General features: G+C 47.2%; 1 protein-coding gene across 3 annotated transcripts in view; it reads right to left on the bottom strand.

Annotated features, from left to right (window-relative positions):
* Positions 1-13,690, bottom strand: part of LOC126525279 (uncharacterized) — an 88,145-nt gene that overhangs the window by 51,206 nt on the left and 23,249 nt on the right. For all 3 annotated transcript variants that reach the window (XM_072286762.1, XM_072286761.1, XM_072286760.1), the window contains one exon: positions 10,042-10,089. In XM_072286762.1, the coding sequence (XP_072142863.1) occupies positions 10,042-10,089 (48 nt within the window). The remainder of the gene's footprint in view (positions 1-10,041; positions 10,090-13,690) is intronic.

Here is a 13,690-nt window from a genome sequence, read left to right on the forward strand (position 1 = left end):
GATACCAGGAAGGCTGCAGTGCACGACATCCCTAATGCATAGTGATAACATCTCCACTCCAGGTTATCAAGTCGCCCGTCCAGAAGATTACTCTCGTTGCCACATGACTCCAAATATTGCAGTGTGTAAAACCCTAAGGTGGCTTTTCATAGTCGCCACAGAAAAAGCAAGTTATTCTCAGTGCAAATGTTTCCTCCTTTTACAATATCTCCATCGACGTCACACCCGCCGCTGTGACTACACCATCGGCATGCTCTACTTCATTTCAGTCATGGGTTACCAGGGTTTCTGCATAGATCCGTGTGTCCGACTGATAAGTCGTCAATGAAACCGGTAACCACGTATCATGTTATTATCCCTGCTCCTCTTCTCCTCTCTTGTGCCGTTAGCTCTCTTGTGAACATCTAGCGATCACTCCTGTAATTTGCTGCCACCACCAGAGAAAAAACAGCGGCATTTGGCCACCGTGCAGCAGTTATATCGACTCTCAGACGTCGATAATTTGCCCATCCAGTCTTTTTATGCCCTTACACAGGGATTTATGACCAAGTTGTCTCGTGTTCAAAACACGCAGATCAACCGTGTGGGAACATGCCCTGAGATTCCTGTAGAGCCTACTTGTATAGTGAAGATGACTCTCACAAACACATCAAGTCTATTATCTATCAAACTTGCGTTCACGTGAGGACGCCCAGGCTTTTCAGCGCACCTGATTAGAGAAATTCGAGGCCTCACAATCGGTTTAGATATTGTCAGTGGAATTTGCGTCATAGCGTAAGCGTGAGCGCTTCTTGGGAACAATGTTCCACCACCTCTATTACTTACTGTTATTTTTTTACTGTTATTTTTTTTACCCTTAACAAGTAAGCCTACTGCATTGTGACCGCAGAGTTCTTAACCACTTCGTGCCTCCACAGAGCTGCAAGGCACGCAGTGCAAGAGTGCCTTTTGTTTTTTTCCTCACTCATGAGCATATTATATTTTCACGTCTAGCTATTAGGCTGCACATGCGTATACAGCTCCTCTATACCATCTTCAGTACATAACAAATTGCATGTCCTTGGGGAAGCCCCTGACAGAGTGACTGGCCATCAAGCGAGACACGATGGTTTGACCTAAATTGGACAATGACCCTTTCGGATCTTTGTGGGGAGAACTGGAGAGCATATATACTACCTAGCCGTGCCCAAGATCTCTTCTGGCGACGTTGTTTTTTTTTAATGTGAGGCATTCTTTGCCTCGTTGTGGCCTTTTTAAGGTAGGTAGGTAGGTTGGGTTAGGTAGGTAGGTAGGTAGGTAGGTAGGTAGGTAGGTAGAGGTAGGTAGGTAGTTAGGTACGTACGTACGTAGGTAGGTAGGTAGGTAGGTAGGTAGGTAGGTAGGTAGGTAGGTAGGTAGGTAAGTAGGTAGGTAGGTAGGTAGGTAGGTAGGTAGGTAGGTAGGTAGGTAGGTAGGTAGGTAGGTAGGTAGGTAGGTACACAGGTAGATTTCTATCTAACCTAGCTTTCATAAAAAGAAGAAATGCGTGACTGATGGCGTAATTGAACCTCTGCGTCGAGCGCAGCAGCCCAGTCCTCCAAAAGCTACGCGACGGTCGCTTTTTAAAATTTTCCGTTGTGGTGTTTCGTACAAATATCAAACGTACGTGTTCAATCTTACTTGGCGGCCAAAACAACCCTAGCTGCGTCCAGAAGCACAAAATAAACACTTCGCAGTAAAATTATTACGGTAACACATATCGAAACAATACGTCGCAAAGCTGCACGCTCACTCGGGTATCTACAAAGAAATTTAAAGAAGGCATCCTCAGAAGTAAAGAAGTTGGCGTACGTGACATTTGTCCGTGCGCAACTTGAATTTACTTCCGCTGTCTGGCATCCATCACCAGAATACCTAAACGTATCATTGGAATCTGCTTGGTCCCTTCCCATTATTCACGGTACACTAGTGTCACTTCTTTGAAGCAAACAATAGGTCTGCCAACACTGAAGTCACGCCGCATCATATCACGTCTTTGTTTGCTGCACTCCTTTTTTTTTTTTACAATCCACGCTCAAGGCACCACCTTCTTAAACCACCATTGCGAACTTCCTATCGCATAAGTCACAGCTCTGCCATAGCACGTTTACCGGCCGCTCACCTGCCGTGACCACTTCCTTCTTTCCTGACGCAATCGTTTATTGGAATGCGCTCCCTGACAACTTCGTTACCTGTACTGACCGCGAAAAATTTCGTGAATACCTAACAAATCACTTTGAATAACTTTCTGTTCCCAGTGTACATCGTTCATGAACCCATCATAAACCACTCGGAATAGTCTACCCTTATCACACCTTCCACCTATTCTTTTTTTTATGCGAATGTAATGCCGTGTTACCTCTTTAAATTCGAAATTTCTCTTTGATTGTGTAAATTCATACGAAATCAGCAATATTCCTTTTTTTTTCGTTGTTTTGTACGCAACCACCCTTACGCGTTTGTATTGCCCCCCCCCCCGCCCCCCTTATGTAATGCCTTCGGGCCTTCAAGGTGATAATAAACGAATTGAAATGAAATAAATGAATAAATAGTTGTCTAAAAGGGAGGCGATAGGTCAAAACTTCCGCATACCACTCTCGTTACAAAGGCAGTCACCTCTTAGAAACATTCGGCGCGTGTGCCACGGGCCACTGTCTCGTCTGCTTTCCCTGTGACCGATCGCGCTTTGAGGTGCCGTGCTAGACTGCACTATCTCCAGCACCGGCCTACTGTCCTGCTACTTTCCTTGTAGTAGCTTACGCTGCGTAGAAGCTGCGTGACACTGGAGAAATTTCCTGATCGCCCTAGTTAATCGTGTTTTAAGATTTCCTTCATCGAAGTACAAATGCCATCATAACGTTAACTCATGCCACGTGACGTTGCCACAGGTAGGTACGATTGTATAACACGAAGTCGTTCATGACATCACAATCGATGTTTCTCTCGCTTACGCTCGCCCACTACCCATGCAGGGCCCACCAATCGTCATGTAGTAAGCTCCCACCGAATCGACATACAAATGGTGCCGGCATAGAAATCATGCCATCGCTGCCGTACGATCGTCTTCGACGAACTCGTCGTCCTGCTGCTGCAATCACACAAACAACTACTCAATTCACACCCGGCACGTTACTTCACGGGGTAGCGGTTTCCGGAACCTCTAAGAAGGCTGGATAGCCAGTTAGCTGCAAAATGTTGCGAACATCGATTCCCACAGTGTGTGGCGTCTGCATATTTTCCCCCCTAGAAAGCGTCGTCATTTATCGGGTGCAAATTACGTGTAAAATGGCTTTTTTTTTCTGCAGGCAGCACACTCCGCTGATCCAATGAAGCGCCGTTTATCATTATCGTTCAATGTAATCGAGTCACAGACTAGCGCTCTATGTGTGAGTCCTTAACAAAGTCGTTTTATATGTCGTGAAAGTTCGTGTATTGCTGATAGTTACTAAGGCAACGATGCTGAAAGGCGATAGACTGCACACAAAATGTGAAAGAACGCGGGAAGACACACTGAATGGATGTGTGCACACGTAGTGCCGACGAGAGTAATGATAGGCGTTCCTTGGTCCTTAATGTTGTGAAGAACGAAATCCACGTACATTTCTTGCTCAGCCGCCCGTTTGCGAACTGTCGTGGCTCAATGATTGCAGCATAGGAACGTCTTGTCATTGTGCATTCAGTTAAGAGGGTAGCATTCGAATGAGGTAAGGTGTGCATAGCACCCGGAACAAGCGATTCGTGCGGAAAACTTAACAACACAGGTTCAGATCTTCGAGGAAAAAAATATTTCATCACATGGATTGCATCGTCTGAGTTTGAGTGCGAGTACCGTTCGCCGCTACGCCGCGGCATCCGCTGGAAATGGCGGATGCTTTCTCCGATGCACACTGCCAGGACTGGTAGTACTGCTCTTTGCGTAAATTCCAATGGATATAACTGTCAGCCACAGTCCTACTTGCAGCAGAAAGGTTTACCAGAACGTGTACTGCTCCCCGCTCGCTTGCGTACACCCGATCCTCCCCCGCGCTTGGACAGATAAAGAATCTGCTTTAGCTGAGAGTTCACGCGTTCGTTTGGCGTACAGTTGCATGCTGCAATTTTTAAAATTAGTGACTTTTTTATTTCTTTTCTTGTTTTTCACATGGATGGGTGCTTTGTTACACGAACGCAGTGAGGATGCGAGGCTGCAGCCGAAGACGCTTGATGTGCCACTTATGTGCTTGTCAACAAATCGTCGTATTCACAACCGTGCTTTTGGCGCCGAGTTTTCACCGTCATCTCGATTAGACAGGCGCTCTTTCAAAGATACAATGTTTCTCCCATGAAAATCAGCCGACCTGCGGCAAGGCTAGCCACCCTACCGCGGCAGTGGCGGCAGCCATTTTACATTTTCGTTCGTCTCGCTCACCGCGCTCCACTCGGCGAGCATTGTAGCGGGACGGAGGCGCGCCGCCGCTAACGCGCTGGCGGCGGAGCGTTCGGCGCATGCGCGTGGCTGAGCGGAGCAAGGCAAATGAAACGCTCTATAAAACTGTCTAATGTGTCAATACGCAATCATCGTCTCAAGAGAACCATCCTGGGGTGCTATGCAGCATAGAGTTTCCTGCACTACTACCAGAGAGAACTCTGGCGTTGCAATGGTGCAGCCACCACGGGAATGATGGGAAGCACATGAATTTGCCCAATCTTCGTGCGTGTGGCTTTGTTTACAGCGCTTTTTATGCCTGCATTGTCGTAACTTTCAGAGCAATCTTTACTTTTCGAAGTGCATATGACGCTGCAAACACGCACAATTGCTACCAATTGCAACGATTCAGCTTGTCGAGGTGGCCAAATAGAAAAGCGCCAAGAGTCTCAAGGCACTGGCTTGCCCGTGATGAACTCATAAGGGAGTTTTATGTCGCTTGTCAATGCATGCGTCCGTGGCGTAAACAATAAAGAAAAGCAAGCGTTCGTGGCGTAGTGGTTTCAATATCGAGGTTCTGTGCTGAGTGGTCCTGCGTTCGAATTCTGCCTTCGACCAATTTTAATAATGCCGTTTTAAATAGTTACGAAGCAGTACTTTCGTCTAAGTGACAAGTTTAATGTCACGAAGCTTCTTCAAGCCAGAAGGACGAAGTTCAGACAAATCCATGCACTTCCCATAATTCCCATGCTGGCTGAACCACCCACATTGCAGCTCCGGCAGACGCTAGCGCCACAGTTGCCTCTAGTAATTACTGTATAAAACTATATGCTATGCACGATGCCCCGATCTCCTCGCTCGCCTTTGTTTGCTCGACGGCAATCAGTGAAGAAAGATACGGCGGAACACGCGAAACTAGCCGACAAAAAAAAGTGGCTGTGGTTCGCGTGTCCTAAGCCTAGTTATACGAGCGAAAGCTCTGTTAAGCATGGTTAGACAAGGTTCTTCGGTGCTTCTTCCCCGCAATCTGTATCGGCAGGGTGCTCAGACTGAGCCTGGTGCCTGCGGCGAAGGGTTGACGCGCTCGCACCGGCGCGTGCTTAATCCACGGCGAAAGTGAGCAGCCAAGCGCCGCCGAATCGACTGCTTAAACCCTCGCCTATAGTCACGTGGTACACAAGGCGATGCTCGAGCGTGCGCAGCTGCGATGCCTCTCCGCAGTGGATCACATGACGTGACGTCACACCTTCACACTTGCACACCGGCGGCTGAAGGTCAAACGCGCGACGAGATTAACCTTGGGAGTTGTACCGGGAGAAGAGCTTTTAAAAATGTCGAGGTAAAGCCAGATACTCATGTCAACAGGAGCGCCCCCTGCGCACGCCGCTTCTTCGTTTCAAACACAGCTGACTCGGCAAAGTTACGCGCCAGCGCCGCTTATAGTTATTAACTGAATGTTGCCATACAGTGACTGCGCTGTCTGCACACTCAGCGCAAGGCGCCTGCTACACCTTTCTGGGGCGCGGGCATGTCTCCTGTTTCGGACATTATCTCTACATCCACCGTCGAATGCGAACAGTGCAGGCGTGGCGCATCCTCGCGGCAGCCCGTTCTTTTCTTTCCAATACGCTAAAGCATAACATATTTTTCTATAACTTGCACTGGTAATGCACTCAGTGGGACGATAAACAAATGAAAGATGGCACCGACGGTCTGACCATGTGACTCTTTTTTGGGCCGCTCATGAGGTAACGTACTAGTGATGATAATCCAAGAGTGAACCTAGACTCGAGAACTATAGAATCTTGGTACTGCAACTAGATTCGAGAACCGGAGGCGTGGCGAGGGTGGACCTTTATGTCTGGATACACTTAGCTCATTCATCTCAGGGCGTTACCGGAGCTTGCGGAGATTCCGAACTTTGCCGAACTTGGACTGCCGCTTTACCATGCCAAGGTGAAGCGCGCTAGTTGTTTCTGCCTTTCTTTTGGTATTATGTATAATAGTCTAGCTTCGCCCAGAAATATTTATTTTCGTTACTTTCTTTCAAAAGAAAAGAAATCCAATTAAATTAAATTCAAATTTTGTCAGAAATGGGCCCTCTTTTGAATCCTTCTTATGGTCCCATGTCGTCGGCGCCATTACATGATGCTTCCGTACCATGCAGTTTACCTAGCTTAAATTCTATTGACTGTTGGGAATAAAAACTAATGTGTGTTTATTGTGGTGAATTAACAATTAAGGAAGAAGGATCGTGGGCTGATGAATATAACAGTTAAGGGCAACACAAAGTTCCTACTACAGTTTAGCCTTTCCACTTTAGAGAGATAGCTTATATATTTAGTGGGCGAGGCGTTTTAGAGCGCATTTATACGGTGCGATTTCTGCGCGCCGGCACGGTGGAATAAAAGACTGACTGAACATCAGTAGAGCGCTTCTTGGGTGAAAATGGCTTAAACGAGTTCCAGTTACGATTTCATATCCAGCGAAACAAGCTCTCAAACAGAAATTTGTCACTTCTGAATGAGCAGACCACAGTCCATACAACGAGTTAAACTGAATCAGAAATCCTTGTACTGGAGTATATCTTTCCGATTGTGCTTCATTACGGTCTGAAAGTCCGTCATGCCAACCGTGGTCAAAGAATATTGTTGTTAGAAGTTGCGTTTCGGGCCGAATCAACGGAGAGCTAGAGAGGATTTAGTGACCCCCCCCCCCCCCCCCTCTCAAAATGGATAAGCGCTGCCATCACCTTGTAATATTCATTTATCCACAGCGAATTCTCTACTGTACAAACTTCAGCAACCAAAATTGAAAAAAAAAAGCAACTGACTGAAACACCGCAATTGTTTGCACCAAAACATACGTACAGTGGAACTAAAAACGCACGTGAACACCTCAGCGTGAAGCCCGATAGCATTGTCGCGTTCTCTACATGCCCTAGTGTGGCTAAGACTTATTGTTTGATAAGCCGCTGCACGCAACATATTATTACTGCAGGTAGATAACAGGCCAGTGTACTCACGTTGCACGCTGAGTCGTTCGCGCTTGTTCAGTCCCGTGTACGTTATGCGGAAACTTCATGATCAAACACCTCATGAATAGCTAGTGCACAGAAAAAAAAAAAAAACTTGAGACTGTGCCCACGCGCACGAGCAGTCAATTTTTATAATGTTCCCGACAACGTTCTCTTTAACGCAAGAGTAATGTAGAACATGGTGATTATGTTACAAGGTGGGGCAGCCAAGAGTTAGGCGCCCATTAAAGAGCTCCAGGTGATGAAATTTAATCCGCAACGGACCACAACGGTGTGCCTCATATCGGATCATGATTTTCGCACCTAAAACACCATAATTACGTTGGCAATCAATTAGTATAATCAATAACGAGCCTGTTAGCTGAGTTACCTTAAAGATGCGCTGAGTAATGCTGGTGCCTTTTCTATAATCTTTTTTTTTTTACCCGCCGTGGTTGCTCTGTGGCTATGGTGTTAGGTTGCTGAGCACGAGGTTGCGGGATCGAATCCTGCCCACGGCGGCCGCATTTCGATGAGGGCGAAATGCGAAAACACCCGCGTACTTAGATTTAGGTGCACGTTAAAGAACCCCAGGTGGTCGAAATTTCCGGAGTCCTCCGTTACGGCGTGCCTCATAATCAGAAAGTGGTTTTGGCACGCAAAACCCCATAAAGTGATTTTTTAATTATAAAACTTCGCCCGTTTCTCATTCAGCAGCACCAACAAATCTCAATAAATAAGAAATTTTCGAGAAGCGTCTGCTATCTTTAACCGGGATGCGCACTATTGCCCTTTAGAGTGCTTGTGCTGTACTTTCGGACAAACACAATCGTTCTTTGAGAACGAAAGCGCAGCTGGAAAAGAAAACAGGTTTGACTATTCTTAATCGTGCCGAGACGTGACTGTTATTTCATCAGACCTTTGCTTGCAACGTGCTGTGGGCCTCATTTTAAGCCCGTTCACGCTCATGCTTAAGGAAAGCAAAACTTATAAGCGACTAATAACCCAATGAAAAGAGATTTGGTTACGGTAATATTGCGACTTTTGCATCAGAAAAGGCCGTCTACTCAGCATTTGTGGCTCTTATCCGACGTCATCAGCAACACTCACAGCATATTTCAAATAAAATGGGACAAGCAAGGAAACCCTAATCACAAGAAGAAAAAAACTGGCAGGTCAATTCTGATAAATACTTATTGATGCGCAAGAATCAACTCGCTAATTGAGCGACAAAGGCGGCAGCGGCGTCTGTCGTCTGGGCAAGCGAAAAACGGCCCCTAAATTCCCATTGGCTGCGACGACATGTCACGAGCGCGCCTAGACGGAGCACAGCGGGCGAAAGCGAACACCTCACGCGATAGCGCGTGAGGTTTGCGTGAGGGGCAATCGCCACGACGCACGTCACCCTCGATTTCGGAAGCCTCTGTGTTATCTGCGCGTCACATGTCGGTGCAAGCTCTCGCTTGCGTTCTAAGTACAACTCGGTAATCACTTTAAATAAATTAATGTATAAAAATACAGAATAAATTCGTAAGGAAAAAAACGTTGGTGGCATTAAGCGTTGGAAAAGCGCCTCAACGCACTTGCTTGCCCACGATAATTCCATAACTTGAAGAATAGCCCAGCGGCATTCAATTGGACATTAATGCTTTCCCATTTAGAACTCATAAAAAGTGGTTAGGTGTCCTCAGACTTAATTTTAGTGCGACAGCAATTATAAAGACTTTCCAGGCGCGTCTTTACTGAAGCAGGGTTTCGAGTACGGGCTAGTTGGTATTCCATTGCAAATGTGATTTACTGGGCACACATAAAGGGACAGAAAGAACGACGAAGACAAGCGCGTCTTTGCCGTCGCCCTCGCCGTGATGTTCCTCATAAACTGCAAGGGCGACAACACCGTTGCCGCATGCTGCAGGGGCGAGTGAAAGAGCACGAGGGAAGCCGACGACCGCAGTTCAATGGTTCAATCTCGCGCGCGCAGTGGAGGAGAACAGGGAGGAAACGCGCCATCTTCCGAGGCGCGCATAGTGCCGGGGGAGGGGAAGGGCGCGGCGTTGTACTATGGCAGCAACTGCCCATTCCGAGGCCGCACACGGCTTATCTTGAAAGCGATCTGTATCGGGGATGGGGGGGGGGGGGCTGTGTCTCGGTGTGACGATGTCTGATACCTTTGTCCGTGCAGCGTTGTCGCAGGTAAGTTTGCGTTGAAGAGATACACAGCACGACGGTCACTACGCTTGCTGTCGTTGCCACGCTTCCTCACGTCAGCGTTTCGACAGCGAGTGTCCGTGGTCATCAGTGTGATGAATTCACGTTTGCCTGTGCGCGCTGACACCAAGCTTATTCATCTAGATAGTAAACGAATGTTTGCAAGTTCATATGGCCGATAAAATTACTATCCTAAGCTCGCGTAGCTGTCTATGCATTTGCTATCGCAATGGATGGATGGATCGCCTTTCGGAAGGAGCTGCGACGTTTTTATAGTAATGTGTTCTATAGTGACTAAACCTAAACGTGAAAATAATTTCACTTCCCAATATGGATTGAGATATTTAGTGTATCAACGTGGACGAAAATAAATTGGCCTTCCGCCGCCACTTACCGTCAGGATGAGGCATCGATGGTTGCGTTGTAGCCAGCGATACCGCCACTGCGGCAGTAAGGAAAGACAGGAACACCACGACGAATTATTATCACGCAGTTTCGCCGTTGGAAACGTCTATATATATATATATATATATATATATATATATATATATGATACAATAGGGTTCCTGGCAATTGTGTGGTTATTTCAAGGAATACACGTTCAAAACATAAATAAAATTACTTTCGGCGCTCAGTACTTCCGGAGCGGTCGATCAGTGCAGAGTGATCAGATAGTCTAGACCAAGTATCAGGTCCTGGGGGCAGTGGGCAGTGGACAAGCCCGGTGAAAAGGACGACATTATGGCGACTAGCAATGCTTCCGCGGGCAGTACACATTCCCACTTCGTCAACCGTTCTGCCGTCGGCGATGCGTACGACCCGAGTGATGGCAGGTGTGAGAGCTTTCTTTAGGTTACGGCGAAAGGGGGAGGTGGGTGCTCATCACGGAAATGTGTGTGCCGGTGTCGATGAGTGCTGCGCCAGGTGTGCCATCATTGTGCGTTATTAATAGCGTCAGTAGAGGATTTTAGGGTAAATCCAACAGTGCAGCACCACCCCGAGGTGCCGCGTCGTCTAGTTTATCGGCACAGTGGGTCCTAAGTACGGCAGCGAAGTAGAGCGGGGAAGTTAGATAAGTTCATCCAGTTAAAGAATACCATGACATTTGAAGGTCAAAAAATAGAAATAGTTGACAGTCAAGAAACTATTGGGGTTGATTTCTCTTCGCACCTATCTTGGGACATGCACGTAAATTATCTCTGTAGAATGCTTTCTTCCGTGACAGGGGTTGTATCGCATGTCGTAATATACTTCCTATAAGAGCCAAAGTGCAGATTCGTAATGCATTATTTAATGCATACTTACATTATAGCGCTTTAGTGCTGTGTACAGCCACCAAAACTAACATACACAGACTTATGTTACAGAAGAAGATAATCCGATATGTTGGAAATATAGGTTACTATTCAAGCACCATAGAGGCGTTCCCTAAGTATAACATTATTCGAATTGATAAGCTATACATTTTTCGTTTATTACATACTGCACGATATTCTTCAGAATTTGCTAGGAGCTACATAAAACAATTAGCCTCCTTAGAGCGTCCTCACATAAATACGAACGCGACAAATCCTGAGTTGTGGTCAAATCCATACTTCGCAACACTCTATAAACATCAGTCTTTAATATATAACCTACCATCCACTTTGAACAAATACAAGCATATTGAGAATTTCAGTAGGAAAGAACTCCGCTCATAACTTTGTTCATTTGTAACATATCCGATGTGATAATTCTTGTACCTTTGTGCATCTTTACCAGTGTATACTGTACAACGTGTTTAGTTTTCGCAGCAAATTCTAATCTTCGAAAATCATTCTCATGCTGCGTTGTCCAGCTGGTGTTAGATTGTCTTGTATATATATATATAGTATTGCTTATGGTAATGTTGTGTGAAATCCGTCGTGCTAAAACTATTTCATATGAGGGTAACTCGCCATGATGTAAAGTATGCTTCAGTATTTCCGTTCATGATGAATTCCAACTCTCGCGGGAATTATATGTGAATTCTTGTAAATGTGCATACACTGTTTAATTACTGCGCTACTGCCTTGTCTGGTCTTTTGGGTCACGTCAAGCTACGTATGTAGCTTTTAGCCCAGAATGGCCATACAGTATGTAAACTGGAGAATAAAATTGATTTGATTTGAAGATTTGATTTGAAGTTGGCGGCGGACGTGGCCGAGAATGTGGTGGTGAAGGCGAGCGAGCGTAACGGCGGTCAGCACCAGAGGCGTCGGAAGCGCCGAGGAAGTGGCGGCGTGAAGCGCTTCCGGGCGAAGGCGTCCAACGACTGCGGCAGTGATGGGAATCGTGGCCAACTCGACCGGAGCAAAAACAGATCGGCTTATCGCCCGGCGTCCGCCATTCGCGTGGATTCCGATAACGGGAAGGAAAGGGCGGGCTGCGGTAGGGCATGATCATAGGAGGAGTCATTCTGGCGTCAGGGCGATTGACTGAGCAGGCGGTGGGGCAGCCAGGGCTAGCTCCTTCCTGGCGAACCAAGCACCGGATTAAGAATATTGTTGTGCCGGAGTTGTCCTGTGGCGGTCTGCTGGGGTGAGGCGGGAAACGTAGCTTCGAGTTCGCGATGCACAATGCGAATCACGTTGTCAAATGAGGGTGGCGGGCTGTCTTGGTCGATGCAAGAGAATGTCGCGGCGGTATTCGGCAGGCGGGAAAATTGATGGGGGACACGGCGGTTCTTTGCTAGCTTGAAGCAGCTGCATTCCTTTATTATGGCGTTGACAGTAGAAACGTTGCTGAAAAGTAAGAGATTACATGCGTCATCCGCAATGTCATTGAGCATATATGTCCTACTTTTCCTGACTGCCATGGACATGTCCATTTATTGACAAAGGGCCAGGATGCCTTGAATATAGGAGACGTATGACTCTGTAGCACTTTGGGCATGGGTAGCGAGCTGCTTTTTGATGGCTAGCTGTTGACCAGAGGGATCGCCAAAGACGTTTGAAAGCTTCTGCTTTGTGTTTGGAACCAAACGCGCGGAGTTCCGTCCAGATAGAAAACGACATTGGCTAGCATTAAGGTCAGGTCCCACTTGTTCCCCTTGCTTACACGTTGGTACATGCTGAGCCATTCTTCTACGTTCATACCCTCGAGACCAGAGAATGTGCCGGGGTCATGCGGATTCGGAAGGGCAACGCACTCGGTGCTGACGGGTGCCGGTGCAGGCGTAGATGACGTGTCGTCCTCAGGAGGCGCTGTCAGAAGCTGGATGTGACGTCCACAGCGGAGCGCCGTTGCAAAGAAGACGGGTACGCCGCACCTCCACCAAATGTTACGCGTATAAAACTATTTACAATATATTTACAAAAAGCGAACGTTGGCGAAAACAAAAGAGAGCCTAGCCGGGCTGTGTCAACCTATCGTCGTCTTCAGGACCGTCGTCGTTCTCTTCTTCGCGTCATCCTAAAAACATATTTTTTGTACAACCTTGTTCCCAACCCTAATTAGCGGCCTATGTTATGTAAACTTCTCTTATGGATGGCTAGCTCCATTTTCTTACACCTATGTGACAGTGCTTTTAGAACTACGCGGCTTTCGGGCTTCGTGGAATTGGATCTACGGGTTGCCGCGCTGCATAGTTATTGCGCAGTGGGACGAGAGACCAAACGAACGCGCTATGCAAGTGAGGGCTGTGTTTTAACTGGGGTAATTTTAGAAGCACTTAATTCGCAAATACTCAACGTTTACAAGTAGGCTATCGTATATACCCGGGTCATGACAACTAGGTAAAGCCGAAGACTGCAGCATATGTCGTGCCGCATCTGATATCGTAACCGCCATAGCTTTTCGCTGAATGCTCGTTGAAGCTGAGACATCCGGCATCTAGAGTGGCTCGGGATACGATTCGGCGGAAACGAATTCCGTCGGAAAGGCCCTCTCCACGCCGGTCGGTTTCATACCGCGTTCAGCCAACACTGTCACCGGAATCCTTCGCCGCGGACCTATGGGAACGCGAGCCACAGACTGAGTCGTCCTTCCCGGCACTTCGCAACACGTTCTAGTTCGACGCCTTG

The sequence above is a fragment of the Dermacentor andersoni genome, chromosome 3 (assembly GCF_023375885.2).
Source record: "Dermacentor andersoni chromosome 3, qqDerAnde1_hic_scaffold, whole genome shotgun sequence".
NCBI lineage: Eukaryota > Metazoa > Arthropoda > Arachnida > Ixodida > Ixodidae > Dermacentor > Dermacentor andersoni.